At 44.5% G+C, this 15,381-nt stretch overlaps 1 protein-coding gene across 1 annotated transcript in view; it reads right to left on the bottom strand.

Annotated features, from left to right (window-relative positions):
- The window catches only part of LOC147424848 (F-box protein At3g58530-like), a 92,634-nt gene that overhangs the window by 31,320 nt on the left and 45,933 nt on the right, over positions 1-15,381 (bottom strand). The window contains exons 5-6 of the mRNA XM_086500252.1: positions 4,742-4,817; positions 4,588-4,658 (exon numbers count right to left, since the gene is read on the bottom strand). Coding sequence (XP_086356378.1) covers positions 4,588-4,658; positions 4,742-4,817 — 147 coding nt within the window. The remainder of the gene's footprint in view (positions 1-4,587; positions 4,659-4,741; positions 4,818-15,381) is intronic.

Here is a 15,381-nt window from a genome sequence, read left to right as displayed (position 1 = left end):
TGATCTTTTCTGTAGTTGCTTTTTCTACTAATCTATATGTATGGATATCTTCCGTTTCTTTTTCTTGTTGTTGTTATTTTTCCCTAATTTTCTTGGATTCAGCTTGGACCATAGCATGGCCAGAGAAGACGACCATTGGGACATTGGACTAATGGTTGTCTGAGCCTTAGAATTGGCACTAAAGAACAGATTGACAGTGGATCAGGACTGAGTGCTTGGCCATTGAGGATTGTGCAGGACAGAGTGCCTCATCGGACATGAAGGTGCAGACCCGTGAGTGGACACCAACTTGAAGTCACTGTATCTGTGCCACATTGCATTTTTAGATGTGGTCACAGTATCGAAAGATGGTCAGAAGACCCGAGGAAATGCAATGGAAGTGATCCCTAAAATTTAGGGAGTTACTATTTTTGGACCTTGAAATGTGTTCGCGTCATTAGCTCCGGAATGACAAGAGAAATATTTGATTACTCTGCCGCTAAGTCAACTGAGAAGCCAGTTGAGATATTTTTAGACGAGAAGGTACAAAGCGGGAAAAACATGCATGAGTGCCACTTGGCACATTTTTGGGCACTTTCCAGCTTGAGAGAGAGAGAGAGAAGCATTAAAATTGAGCGTTGGGCTACATTTTCAACCATATGGTGGATTGTTGCAAGTACCAAAGCTACTGTGTGGTGCCCTCTCCTTGTCTCTCATGCACAGGCGGTTGTGCTTGCTCCCTCCTGCCTCCTACTATCCCATATGAGCAGTGGTAATGCCCTACTAGAGGGCTAATCATTTGACTTTATGTACAGTTGTGTGGGTTTGATGCTAAAACGCCAAGAGCCTCTCTGTCCAGGAACAAGAGTAGCTAACTGCTACTCCAAAGCAAGAACACGAGGGTAATAACCTCTCGATTTGACATCAAAAATCAGCACTAAAACAGGGCTGTTTTGGGACTGTTTTGTGCCCAGATTATTGCCAGAATCAAGGGGCACAAGGCCCAGGACACAAGGACCAACAGAGGTACTGCATAGAGCTGAAAACAGGTCTGAACCAGTAATTACAGCGGGCTGGAATTGACTGTTTTGGGCTCCTAATAGAGGGTTTAAATCAGTGGAAGTGTTTCCCTACCTATGGACTTGTTCTGGGTAAGTTATAGCACCGTTATGCTGCCGAAATCTTCCCAGAACAGGAGAAATTCAGCCATGTACAGGTCAGGTGCTATGAAGCGCTTTATCTTTGTATTTCACCTCTTTATAATAATAAAGAAATACCGCAAGGGGCGCCGGACTTCGGGGCCAATCTGGTGTTGAGCGAGGAAGCGAGATTGAAGTTAGTGTGTGTGTGTAGTTAAGTCCAGGTATTTTAATGGAAGGAACCACCGCTTTATGTGACCATGGACCGGTTTTACCCAGTCAGACCGGGCCAACATGTCCTGGAAAGTCATCACTTTACCATGTTCTCAAGGGGGCTGGGGATCATCGATTCAGCACAGCAGAGCAGAGCCCTCCTTGGGAAGCTTGTGGTCAGAGGACTTCTGCTAGGGGAGAAGCTCCGCAGGAGTTGCTGCTTCACCGGATTCACGCTCGAGTCCCTCATGCGGGGGGCCCTTGGAGCCAGTCCATCAAGTGGATTTTTATAGAGATGCGCAAGGTTGGTCTGAGCAGGAGCTTGGAGGAATGATTTGCTGCGAGCCTGCTTAGGTCCTGGGACCAGATGAGGAGTGGCCTGGAGCAGCATCAGCCCACTTGCATGGAGGAGACAGCCTCTTGTTTGGAACCCCATGGCTAGCACACAGAGAGGCCACTTGGTTGGTAGCAAACCTCACATTTCTTGGGGTCCCATGGCAGAGGGTCCAGCCCGCACTCTTGATGACTAGCTTTAGTTTTCAGGCTTATCCAAGGAGGTTCAAAGCATACAGTTACGAGGCATGAAGGGAGTGCAGAGCATGTGTCAAGATATTACAGAGGCTATACCAGCTGAGTGGCATACCCCTCTTGAGGCATCGGCTCCCAGATGGATGGGAACCTTCACATGGTTGGAGGTCAACATTGCAATTCGTGCCTGCTCTGAGTCAATACTACACATGTTCTTTGAGGTGCACAGAGAGGGTCGCCTTCACAGATTTTTAAGTAGAGGCACCACATGTTGTAGAGTGCTGTTTTCAGAGAATCCGAGTTGTGGGCATCTGTGGGAGGACTTGTGTCATTGATTTTGACCCAGTAGATCTCGAGTCAAGACACTGGCAGCTGTGGGCTACTAGGGAGAGTAATCCTTTGCCACGAGTGCAATGAGACCAGGAGAGTGGTTCTCACGGGATCCTTTCTCTTCAGCCAATCACCAAACGATTCCTTTTTTCCTGTACATAGTTCATTTGGGGCGACACATACGGGCCGCACAAAGCGAGGTTTGCCCAGCAGCAGCACTTCACCGATAGGAGGGCCTCACAACCGAGTTCTTGTCACACTTCTATGAGCGGTTGTGGGACAACAGGCAACCATGGAAGCTACCATGTTTTAGTGACTGGTTGCGCATAGGGCTACAGCAGTTGGGAGTTGGTTGGTACACAGTGGCTTCTCGGCAGCATGTGCAACCTGTGGCCATCCTTTGGAGAGTCAGTGTCCTGCTTGTGGGACTGCCCCATGCCACAGCAGGTTTGGCTTCTGGTTCTTCGGCTGATGCCAGCCCTTTCCACATCTACAGTACACTTGGGTGCTGCAGCCTAGTCCACACTCACGGGCCCTGTACTCCACTTTGAGTTGGCTTCCACCAGCATGATGATTGTCATTCAGGGGGGTCAACCTACACTTCAGCCTGCCACAGAGCTCATCCCCCAGGAGTGGTGCAGTGACAGAGAGTGGTGTCGGGAGCTCATCTGTGGCCTAACACTTTGGTTCATCTGGCGGGCCCGCTACTTTCGCATCTTCGAGGCTCGCCCTATCCCACCAGCAAAGATTGTTCATGACTTTTGGCTGGAGCTGATTCATACACTCACGGATCAGTTTGAGAGACTTCAGGGCAGCTCCGACCGCATGCGGGAGAGCCGAGAGGCTTTCTTGCGATTTTGGCGCCCAGGGCCTTTCTTCACCATGGTTCAGGGTGTGCCTAGATGGCATTACCGGCCACTTGTGTGGCTTTTTCCTCCTCCCATCTCGTGACCTAGCTCCCATATGTTTTCTCACTGGAAGAGTCTCCCCATTTTTCTGATGTAGCCCTCTCTTGTAGAGGTGGTTTGTAGCCCTGTGGGCAATTTTATTAACTAATGGAAGGCTCTTTTTCTTGGAAAACAAAAAATGTTGGACAGGGCAATTCCTATTTGTGGAGCAAGACATCCACGACCATGAGAACCTTGCTCTCAGCTTTTTCATCGTCAACAGACCCAAGTTATCAATGCCCACCATCGTAGGAATATTGCACGACTCCTCAACGGTCTCTTCCTCTCTAGGCAACCCTTGATGGAAGTACCATGATGAGGAGAGAATATGCCTACAACCTGCTAGTTGCAGCCTGCAGCTTTAGAATCTTTGGGGAGAAAACAATTCTAATCTAGCTAGAGATTTAGTCAGGTTTTCACATTTTGTGACACGTTATGACAATAGATATCATCATTGGTTGCACACTGTTCTTGTCCCAAATGACTTATGAACGTTGAGCTGGTTCTTAAGAAGTTTTAATGACTCCGTCTTTAAGTGAATAAGACTGTATTTTTTGTGTACTTAGTGGTATGATCATAAGACACATTTCTATATGCTTTTTAAAATTACACATGACAGCATTAGAACTGGGCTTTTTTACATAAAATTAAAGCCGCAATTTACAGGCATAATTCAAGTTTCATACATTTAGAGGCCTTAAGTTTCATTACAAACAACTTGCATGCATTCCATAAAATACTAGGATTCTTTGATGAACCATGAATGAGACACCTGTCCTGATATTTTGGAATGGCAGGATCATGTTTAATTATTTTGATTTTCGATATCAAAGCAACAAGTACGATGAACATGTTAACTTTTACACACACTGTCTCTATGTTGGCCAATTAGCCTTACATGCTGAGGAGAATCTGAGATATTTTGAACATAGGAACACCACAAACAATGCCAAGGCACCCATTTGTGAAGGCAATGGCCAGCTATAACTGGTGTCATAGACCAATGCAGACGAATAGGAAAAAATAACCAGCGGCCACAGCATTCATATTCAGCTTAGAAGACGTTTCAGCTAATATAGAATGTTTTTACTTCTATCAGGTACATGACGATCGCATAAATACAGCATTGCTGCCCATCGCTCTCATGGTACAATCACCTACTTCATTGCAACGAAAATCAAACAAGCTTTTAAAACTGGACATCCATTATTTCAATTCTAATTGCAATAAACATGAGCTCATATTTACTAAAAATTCGAAAAGAGTAACTATTTAGGAAACCATGCATGATCTTTCAAGAAAATAGAGTTGAGTGCAATCATAAGTGACAATCTCTAACAATGTCACCCCTAAATCACTATAGCAACTCACTTACAGTGCAAGCTTACAAAACAATCAGCTGTATCAATTTTATCACATGCATGTACAGCTCTATTAGAAGAATTATAAACCTTGTCAGGTTCAGCTCTGTCAAGCATGTGCCTTGTACACTTATCATCTCCAAGCTTTTATCAGTAACTCTCTAGGTAGAAAAAGTATGAAGCCATTAGATTTCACATAAAAAATCTGAGTTGGAAAGAAAAAAGACCGTAAGAGCACATTTACCTTGCACCCACTCAAATTTAACGAGGTTAGGCCTTCACAATTTTCTAAAAGTACCTTTACCCCAGCATCTGTGATCCTGTTACAAAAAACCTCTCTCCCTCTCTCTCTCTCTCTCTCTCTCCCTCCTGTTGGGTTAAAGGCCCAAATGGCCCCCTTTAATGTACATTTTAAAGGTTACTAACCTTTGGCCAAGTTCACATTGAACTTGGCCACTAACTTATTAAATTGGTCCTTATACAATAATAAAAGGGATAGTGAGTTTTTACAAACTCACTCACTTATCCCCTTGAAACTTACGTGCTCTCTCTCTCCCTCTTTCAATCTGCTAGCGCCCTCCTTCTTGCTGGTCTTCGCCACCTCTCCCTGCACACACCCCGCACACTCTCGCGTGCTCTTTCACTTGCACACACCGCCGCGTGCTCATCAACTGGTATCAGAGCCTGATTAGGGTTTGCCCCAAACCTGCAAACGCTGAATTCTAGCCAAGAAGGTCAACTTTCACGCGAGATTTTACAATCTCGTCGCCAAAGGACTCGTCCCCGGACACTAGAGAGCTCCCGGCAACCCAAATTGACCCAAAACAGCAGGCTGAAATTAGGTCAAAAACAGCAAATTACAGGTTATGACAGCAAAATACAGGTTTTGCAAATGATGTATTAAGGTGTGGGAATACTTTTGCTAAGTCCCCGCCACCCGAAAACACTGAAATTGCCGAAGAACAAGTCCTAAAACAGGTGTTTTAAGCAAATTTCAGATTCACGCAGGTTTTTGCAAGTGTTTTTATGGTGCGATTACATTGGGGAAAGTGCAAATTGATGCAATCTATGCATGTTAGACAAATTTTGTCTATGTATGATCATTTGTGGCTCAATTTCATGCAATTTTGATGCTACAAATTAGGGCTTTTGCGCTAATATGCTTCTAAAGGCTGTGTATTAGCCTTCTGTATGTCTTCTGAGGCTAAAAACAACTAAATTTGTTGTTTTCGAGCACAAATTCGCTCGCTGAAATTTCCTGCGAATAAATTTCAGAAATTGAATTTTGTGCCCAAATCGACCTATTTTGCCTCAAATTGCTCCTATGACCATTTGGAGCTGTAGTACACATCTCTGTGAGGCTATACTCCGATTTTTGCGCATTTTGCCCAAAAATTCAAGGTATTATCCCTCTTATTTCGTGCAACTATGGCCTCATCTTCTTCGGATGTGAAGAACCTCTTCAAGATTAGGAGGTTCGATGGAACAGGTTTTGATCTTTGGAAAGACAGGATTCAGGGAATCCTATTTCTTAAGGATTGCGAAGGGGCACTTGAACAGGTGAAGCCATAGTGTAACAAACTTGGACACTCCAAGTCAAGAATCAACCGCGACAGCACTAAATAACCACTTCAAAACAATTCACAGATCACAATAGATTTGCACTGGCCCGGCGGAGTTCCGTGCCTAGAGATATTGGCCCCAAAGACTCGCGCCCCTTTCGGTATTTCTTTTTATATTAATCAATCATCAAAGTACAAAAGAGCGGTTAGGGTTTCACTCTCAGACTCTGCGTCCAGATGCTCTGAGAAGTGAGGCCCTCACCACTAAGTTAAAGGTTACAAGGGATGCCCAAAAGCTTTTAAAATCAAAAGCATCAGTTCTCTCTCTCTCTCTTAGAGAGTCTTTTCTCTTTTTTTTATAAAAAAAAGCAAAAGCAAAATTCGCGTCGCTCATCATTTTCCAAAATAATAATAATAATCTGCCTCCGCGATTTTCGGAATTTAGGGTTTCTGGCAAAAATTAGGGTTTGCAGGAATTTTAGGGTTTCTTGCAGAAATTAGGGTTTCTGCTGTCCGCCACGTCATCACTTTGTGACATACCCCCCTCTTGAAAGCATTGTAATCGACCGCGATGACGTCTACAAAACTCACAACAGCCATAAACCGTCTTAGCAGACACTGACTGTTAGTACCTACGTACTAGGAACGCACATCTAGCACATGTACAAAATCGACAGTCACATCACACGACATCACAGGACATCACCAGACATCACAGGACATCACATGACATTCAACATTCATTCGGATCTTAGACCATGATTTATCGGCAATGTAGGTAGCAATCACATCCAGGTCCAATCGGGACCTCAACGATGTCCGATTGACTAACCCCTATTGCAACCATGTCTATACGAGATCAATCAGACCAAAATGCTGCAGTCATTTCGGCTATCAGTTCCTGCACTCACAAGAAGTCAAGAACAAATCAGTATCATAATCAGGAATTCCATTTCATAAAGTCATCCAGCAGAATACTGTCAGCTCTCAGTATCCCTGAAGCTCAAAGAGACATCAGTGACTTTAGTATCAAAATCGAGGCATCTGTTGACAAAGGAGCGGAGTAACTCCCCTCTTGTGCATCCCACTGCACCAGATCTTCGGCCAAGCTGAGTTCTGGGTTCCGTTTGGAGTAGACTATGCTAAACCAAAACATCGAGGTAAAGTTTCACAATCCGAGGAGTATCTGCTAGGTCCTCCTCCTCCATCCACTTCGCATCAAATGCAGGAAAGTTCTTGAACTAAACCAAGAACCCCCCTTCGGACTTTACCTTTCTTCGTATCATTATGTGCCAAAATCTGTTCAGGAACAAGGATCTCCTCGTTTTCTTCCACTTTGGGTTGCTCATCAGGCTCCCCATCATCAGGCACATCACCCTTAACAGGTTTCAAGAGACTCACATGCAATGCATTGTGAATCCTCCAAGTATCTGGCAGTTTCAATCGGAAGGAGACATCATTTATCTTGTCAGTAATCTGGAAAGGTCCGTAGTATCACATACTAAGCTTTGGAAAAAGCCTCTCCTTTCCCTTTTTCTTTCTTAGGCGTGCCTTCTCAAAAGTAAGAGCACCCAATCATCCTCCTTCAGTTTCCAGTCGCGACGATGACGATCCGCTGCCTTTTTCTGTCGTTCTTGAGACTCCTGCAAAGTCTCGCGAACCTTGGCAAAAGCCGTATCCAAATCTCGCGAATATTCATCCGCTTCAAATATCTAATCTTTCGTGCTCAGGAAGGATGGAACCTTCGCAGCAGTTTCAACAATCTCACATAGCGTCTTCCCCGTCGAAGAGTGTATCGTGTTATTGTAGGCAAATTCCACCAAAGGTAAGTTCTTTTCCCATTGAGTCTTCTGATCCGAGATACAAGACTTCAATAAATCTAAAATCACTGAATTGGCAATATCAAATTGCCCGTCAGTCTGCAAGTGGAACGATGACGAGAACTGCAACTACGTGCCAATGTTCTCCCAAATTGCCTTCCAAAACCAACTCATAAATCTGGGGTCTATGTCGGAGAGAATCGTCTCAGACGTGCCATGTAATCGGAAAATCAGCGTGATCATTCTGTATTCTCGGGAGATCAAAAAAAAAATGAAATCCATTTCAATATTTTCCCAGGGGCGGGTGGGTATGGGTAAAGGCTGTAACAATCCCTGTGCCTTATGCCTGTCAAACTCGACCTTCTAGCATACCAAGCAACTGCGCACAAACTCTTCCACATCCTTCTTCAGTCTCTGCCAAAAGAAATCTCTCTCTACCCCTTTCATGGTGAAGCAATGCCGCGGTGACCCGTAAAAGGTGGACAGTGGCAATCAGTCATAACCTTTTCCCTGAACGGCTGTGTAACACACAACATAGTCTTTTTCATCAAGTAGCCTTCCCGAAGGAGTATCCCACTACTGTCTCCCCATCTCGTATCCGTGTGAAAATATCTGCAAAATCTGTATCTGTGGCATACTGATCGACCATATCTTCGAAGCTCCTATGATGTATCGCGGAAATAGCCAGAACCAACGGTTTCCGAGACAAAGCATCTGCCACCACATTCTTCTGTCCCTGCACATGGACAATCTCGAAGTGGAACTGTGACAAGATGTTCACCCACCACATCTGCTTTTCCGAAAGCTGCTTCTGTGACAAGAAGTAGCGCAAACTTTGATGGTCTCTAAAGATAGTAAAATCCGCTCCGAGTAGGTAATGCCGCCACTGAGTAAGAGCATGGATAACCGCCAATAGCTCTTTCTCATAAATCTGTGCTGTCATCTCCGGCCTAGAGAACAAACGGCTCTCGTAAGCTATGACATGGCCTTCTTGCATCAAGACCGTACCCAGACTACGACCACAAGCATCACAAAATACTTCAAATGACTTCTGCAAGTCCGGCAAAGTCAAATCTGGTCCTGTAGTGAATTTCTCTTTCAATGTCTGAAAGGCAGTCACCTTCGTTGAGAGTGCTATAATTGATGCACATTCTCCAAGATCCGTCTTTCTTCAAAACCAACAACACTGGAGAGCAATACGATGAAGTACTAGGCTGGACAAGACCCTTTTCCAAGAGGTCTTTCACTGAGTTCATAATCTTTTCATTCTGTACTCGGCTCACACGATAAGGTGGCCGATTCGGTGGCGTGCTTCCAGATATCAGATCAATGGTATGATCTTCAGGCCCTCTCAAAAGCAATCGGCATGAGCGTGGAGAAAAAAAATCTTGGCGTTCTTTTCTTCAGGTCAAAACATATTCAACTTTATCCATTGTTCAGTTCTCCCAAAAGAATGAGTAAGAAAATTGAAGTTCATCGAGTACAATCTCTAAGCCCTTCATTTATCAAAGTCGCTTTCTCGGCCCGGTAGTCAACCACGGCGTAGTTCTTGTGGTACCAAGGGATCCCGAGTAGAACGTCACTCGCGTGCCTTGAACACCCCTGTCATTGCAAACGAAGTTTGCGAATGCTCGGTGTAATGGCAACATCCCATCCGGGTGCCAGTCGAACTACCTCCGCCTGTGGCGTCAGTCTATCGGGCGTAGTTCCAAATCGAGCCGCCAATTCCAAGTGAAAAGAAGTTGGCCTTGGCTCCTTCAAAAGAGCTTCCTAATCCTTCACTTTGCCCCGAAAGCGCAAAGTTTGTACTTTCATTCATTAGATTCGGTGCAGGTCCCACGCCATGTGGTACCAGTTCTGCTTTTCTATCTGCATTTTCTGTCACATTCCTCTGTTGCTCTCGAACTCTCAGACCTGTCGTCATCTTTATCATTTTGTTCTTTCTGTGCCTTATCAGGGCACTTTGCAGAAATATGTCCATGTTCCCCGCATCCAAAGCACTTCCCCTCTCTGATAAAGCGAGCTCTCTCCCCAGGAGTAAGCTTGGGTCGTGCATCTTTTTTTTTCTCTGGGTTGCTCTTTTTCATTCTACTTTCATTCCCAGAAGTCTGTTCGGCTCGTTGTGTCATGGCCTCATCTGTGGGGTAGGTCAGACTGCCAGAGTGAATGGCAAAGCCCCGCTTCGCATGACTCATCAACTCCTGAACAGAAGCTAACTTCTGTTCCAAGCAGTGATTTCGGATCTCTGTAGGTAGACCCAAGGTAAACCGCTCAATCTGTTCTCTGAACGAGATCTTGAATGAAGAGGCGGGTAGAAAAGAGCTCCAGAATCTTTCACAATAAGAATTCACTGTATCGCTCTTGGTCATCCGGAGATGGTTCCAAGCAGCTCGTATATCTCGCTCAAACTCTTGAGTCAACCAAGAAGAAATAAAAAGCCTCTTGAATTTCAGCCATGTAACTGGCACAGTCTTGCTTAATAGAAGCGTGGACCACCAAGTACGAGCATTCCCCTTAAAGTAAGAGGCAGCTCTCCGAATCTTGGAGTGCTCTGAATAGCGTCCTCCCGCGAAAGCGATGTCAAACTGCTGTATAAAAGACAAAGCCTTCGAAGCATCTGAGTATCCTGAAAAGTATCGAACTTGATCGAGTGGCCACCTTCCTTAAACTCTCGGACTTTCTTGCTTTTATCTTCGAGAAAGTCACACTGGTTGGCTTTGTAAAAATTCTTCTTGTTCGCATAAAACTTTCCGTCATCGGAATCTGAGCTGTCTATAGACGAGTCCTCAGTAGAACTGTCAGTCTCTGGGCGAGATTTAGCCTTCTTTGCCTTTCTCTTGCCCTTTCCAAAGCGTTGCTTCTTGCTTCGCTTTTTACCTTTTCTGTCTTCTTCGCTCGAATCCGAGGAGCTAGAAGAACTATCAGAAGAAGAAGAAGAACTGAGTACTCCTTCAAATCGAACACGCTTCTTCTGTTTCTTTGCCTTGTCAAAAGTCGATTGACGACCCAAATATCCCGGAAAGTCAATGCTTTTCTTCTGCTTTTTGCCGTACTTTTTGGCTTTCTTTTGCGCGTCAAAAAGCTGAGCAATCCGTGCATCAACCACGTTCTCTAGTTCCTTCTCCGTATATTTCTTGGAGGGAGAAGGTTTCTTGAGAGCGGGTTTCGGGAGTGGTGTTGTGGTTCTCTGCCACTCCATCTGTACCTCTTTCAAAGAGGTCTGGTTCATATATTTTGCCATCTTCGGGTCCTTGGCAAAATTGAGCATCATCTTTGTTGCATCGCTGATCAACTGGCGACACTCTATCTCTCTGCGGGCCATACTCTCTGCCTGAATCTTCGTTGTGATCCCAGCGCGCATCTCCAGATGCAGAGGGAATCGACTGATCATTGCCTGAAGCCATAGGTGCCGCGGAAAAAAAATTCGGGGATCGGATTTCCCGTAGAAGAGAAATCGGCCGTGCTCTGATACCACTGTAACAGACTTGGACACTCCAAGTCAAGAATCAACCGCGACAGCACCAAATAACCACTTCAAAACAATTCACAGATCACAATAGATTTGCACTGGCCCGGCGGAGTTCCGTGCCTAGAGATATTGGCCCCAAAGACTCGCGCCCCTTTCGGTATTTCTTTTTATATTAATCAATCATCAAAGTACAAAAGAGCGGTTAGGGTTTCACTCTCAGACTCTACATCCAGATGCTCTGAGAAGTGAGGCCCTCACCACTAATTTAAAGGTTACAAGGGATGCCCAAAAGCAGAGCCCCAAAAGCTTTTAAAATCAAAAGCATCAGTTCTCTCTCTCTCTTAGAGAGTCTTTTCTCTTTTTTTTATAAAAAAAAGCAAAAGCAAAATTCGCGTCGCTCATCATTTTCCAAAAAAATAATAAGAATAATAATAATAATCCGCCTCCGCGATTTCCGGAATTTAGGGTTTCTGGCAGAAATTAGGGTTTCTGTTGTCCGCCACGTCATCACTTTGTGACACATAGAATATGACGGATGAAGCATGGGTTAGCATGAACAAAAAGGCCGTTACATACATTAAAATGGCCATCACCGATGAGACCGTCATTGATGTGAAAGGTCTCACGACTGCTTTTGACGTGTGGGAGAAGTTAAAGGGAATGTATGAAAATACAACGCCTGTCAACCAGATGCACTTGATGCGAAAACTTGTTGGCATGCAACTAGATGAGTCCAAGAGCGTGGCAGAGCACTTGTCATTATTCGCAGGTACTTTGTCGCAGTTACAGGATTCTAGCTTGCCCCCTTTTGATGATAAGCTGAAAGCTATCTTCTAGCTTATGACCTTACCTGAGTCATGGGAAACTTTGGTGGTTTCGTTGCCCAGTAACCCCAATTTGACCTTTGATGGTGTTAGGGGTTCTATCTTGAATGAAGAAACCAGGAGGAAAGCAAGTGGAGAGGGAGGCAGCTCTGCCAACATGGTCAGAGGCAAGACAGAAAAGAAGAATGCTTATGCATAAAGGAGTAAGAGTAAGAGTAAAGAAAGGGGAAATGCAAGCAAAGACAAGGGTGATGTGACTTGCTATCAATGTGGAAGAAAAGGTCACAAGAAACCCGATTGCAAGTACTATAAAGCTGAGTTAGAAAGGAAAAAGACTGGCGGAGACAAAAAGAAAGAGAAGAAGGAAGTCAAGGCAGATGCACAGGATAGCTCAAAGGACAAAGAGAAGGCCAATGTGGCCTCTAGTGTCGTGATTGAGGAGCTTTCAGATGTAGAGGACATCGTGTGCCACTTTGTCAGATGATGATGCTTATGACTTTGATGCCTCACTAAATGTTCTTTCACAGGACATGCAGATCACCAAGAGTGATCTTATTGATGCTTTGTTGACTGTCAATGATGCATTGTCCCAGACTTGGATCGTTGATTCCGGTGCTTCATTTCATGTGACTCCTATCAAGGAGTGTTTCTCTGCTTTTGATGTAGGCAAGCGTGGCCATGTATACCTTGGAAACAATCATGCGTGTTCCATTGAGGGTATTGGCACTGTGCATCTCTCCGTAGATGGCACAAATGAGCTTGTCTAGCATGATGTTAGATATGTGTCGGGAATCAAGAAGAGTCTGCTTTCTGTAGGTCAGATGGATATGCATGGTTACAGCATCTTGTTTGAGAGAGGATCATGGAAAATGACCATAGGCTCAAGGCTGACTGTAAAGGGCACAAAGAAAGGGACACTTTACTGCATGCATGGAAAGGCCGCGTTGGGCAAGTTTATTGCATTGGCTGAAATTAACTCTCACATGGAGTTGTGGCACAAGAGGCTTGGCCATATGAGCCAAAAGGGCCTTTCTAAGCTTTGTACTTTGAACAAGCTTGATGCTAAAGGCACAAAGCTTGACTTATGAATGTCAATATGGCAAGCAAGTAGCGTTCTTATTATTATGGTGTCTCTCGTAAATCTTGTGTGCTTGATCTTGTACATTCTGATGTATGTAGCATGCCTACTAAGTCTATGGGTGGTGCATGTTATTTTGTCTCCTTTGTTGATGATCATTCTAAGAAAATTTGGGTTTATTTGCTTAAGTCTAAGGATGAAGCCTTTGCTGCGTTTAAGAGATTTCATGCATTTGTGACTACCCAAACAGGTAGAAAGCTAAAATGCTTGCGTACAGACAATGGGGGGGAGTACACAAGTGCTGAATTTAACAAGTTTTGTGAAAATTTGGGCATTAAGAGGAAGCTTACTATGCCATACAGCCCCTCTTCTAATGGTGTGGCTGAAAGATTCAATAGGACACTTTGTGAGAGGGTGAGATGCATGTTGTCCACAGCTAATCTCTCTCATGGATTTTGGGGAGAAGCTTTGAAAACTGCAGTGCATATATGCAATCGATCCCCTCACATGTCTTTGAAAGGTGACATCCCTGAAAAGGTTTGGTCTGGCAAGCCTGCTTCATATGATCACTTACGCATTTTTGGTTGTGAAGCTTTTGTGCATGTTGAGTTGAGGAGTAAACTAGATGCGAAGTCCATTAAAGGCCTCTTCATGGGATATGGTGAAGAAGGCGAAATGGGTTACAGGATTTGGTTACCTCAGCTCAAAAGGGTTGTACGCAGCCGGGATGTTGTTTTTAATGAGGCAAGGCTGCTTCAAAACAATTGTGCCTCAAAGCATGACCATAAAAGGATGAAATTTTAGCATGACCAGCCACCTGTTAGGCCTATTTTTTACCCTCAAGATGCAGCACCACAAATGGCTGAAAAATGTAGATGATGCAGTGGTGTTTGAGCTAGATGATGTTGGACAGCAAATTGAGGCTCCTGAAGGGCATTTGCAGCCAAGAAACAATGCTGAAAATGGTGCTGAAAATGATGTACAGCAGCCCATTGTTGATGATTTTGTAGTGCCACCTGATGTAAACCCGTTGCCGGATAATGTGGATCATTGGGTGAGGCGGTCTACTCGTCAAAGACAGCCTGCGAGTCGATATGACCCCTCTTTGCATTACATTATGTTGACAGATGAGGGAGAGCCTCTTACGTATAAAGAGGCAAAGACATGTGAGCACAGCGACAAGTGGGAGCTTGCTATGCAGGAAGAGATTAAAGCTTTGCATGCTAATCATACTTGGGATTTGGTTGAATTGCCCAAAGGAAGGAAGGCTATTCCTAACAAATGGGTGTATAAAATCAAAACAGTTGATGCAAAACCCAAGTATAAGGCAAGGCTTGTGGCAAAGAGATACGTTCAAACCAAGGGCATAGACTTTCAAGAGGTGTTCTCTCCTGTTGTGAAGATGACCACTTTGCGTGTATTGTTTGCCATAGTGGCTGCTCTTGATTTGGAAATGGACCAAATGGATGTACATACCGCTTTCTTGCATGGTGATGTGGAAGAAGAGCTTTATATGAAGCAACCCGAGGGTTTTGTTATCCCTGGCAAGGAACATTTGGTATGTATGCTCAATAGAAGCTTGTATGGGCTGAAACAATCATGTAGACAGTGGTACAAGAAGTTTGATCGCTTCATGCTTAAACATGGTTACAAAAGAAGCCATGCAGACCATTGTTTGTATACCAAACGTGATGAGGATGGCAGCCCTATCATTCTTGTGCTCTATGTAGACGATATGTTGATAGCTGCAAAGAAAATAAGCACTGTTGATGCTCTTAAAGGGCAACTGAAATCTGTGTTTTCAATGAAAGACCTTCGGGTAGCTGAACGTATACTTGGAGTGCGTGTTACACAACAAAGAGACAAGCGCCTATTGTATTTGTCGCAAGAAAAGTACATTGAAAAGGTGCTCGACGGATTTAACACGGCTGAAGCAAAGCCTCTTGGTGTGCCATTACAACCATATGTCAAAATCTCCAAGGATGATTGTCCCAAGTCAAAGGAAGAAGCCAATGACATGCAAAGTGTGCCTTATGCTTCAGCTTGTGGTTCACTTATGTATGCTATGGTTGCTACTAGGCCTGACATAGACCATGCAGTGGGAGTTGTGAGCCGGTTTATGGCTAATCCA

The sequence above is a fragment of the Adiantum capillus-veneris genome, chromosome 25 (genome assembly GCF_014529385.1).
Source record: "Adiantum capillus-veneris isolate H3 chromosome 25, ASM1452938v2, whole genome shotgun sequence".
Taxonomy (NCBI): domain Eukaryota; kingdom Viridiplantae; phylum Streptophyta; class Polypodiopsida; order Polypodiales; family Pteridaceae; genus Adiantum; species Adiantum capillus-veneris.
The sequence above is the reverse complement of the archived record's forward strand: the minus strand, read 5'-3'. Positions and strand labels throughout refer to the sequence as shown.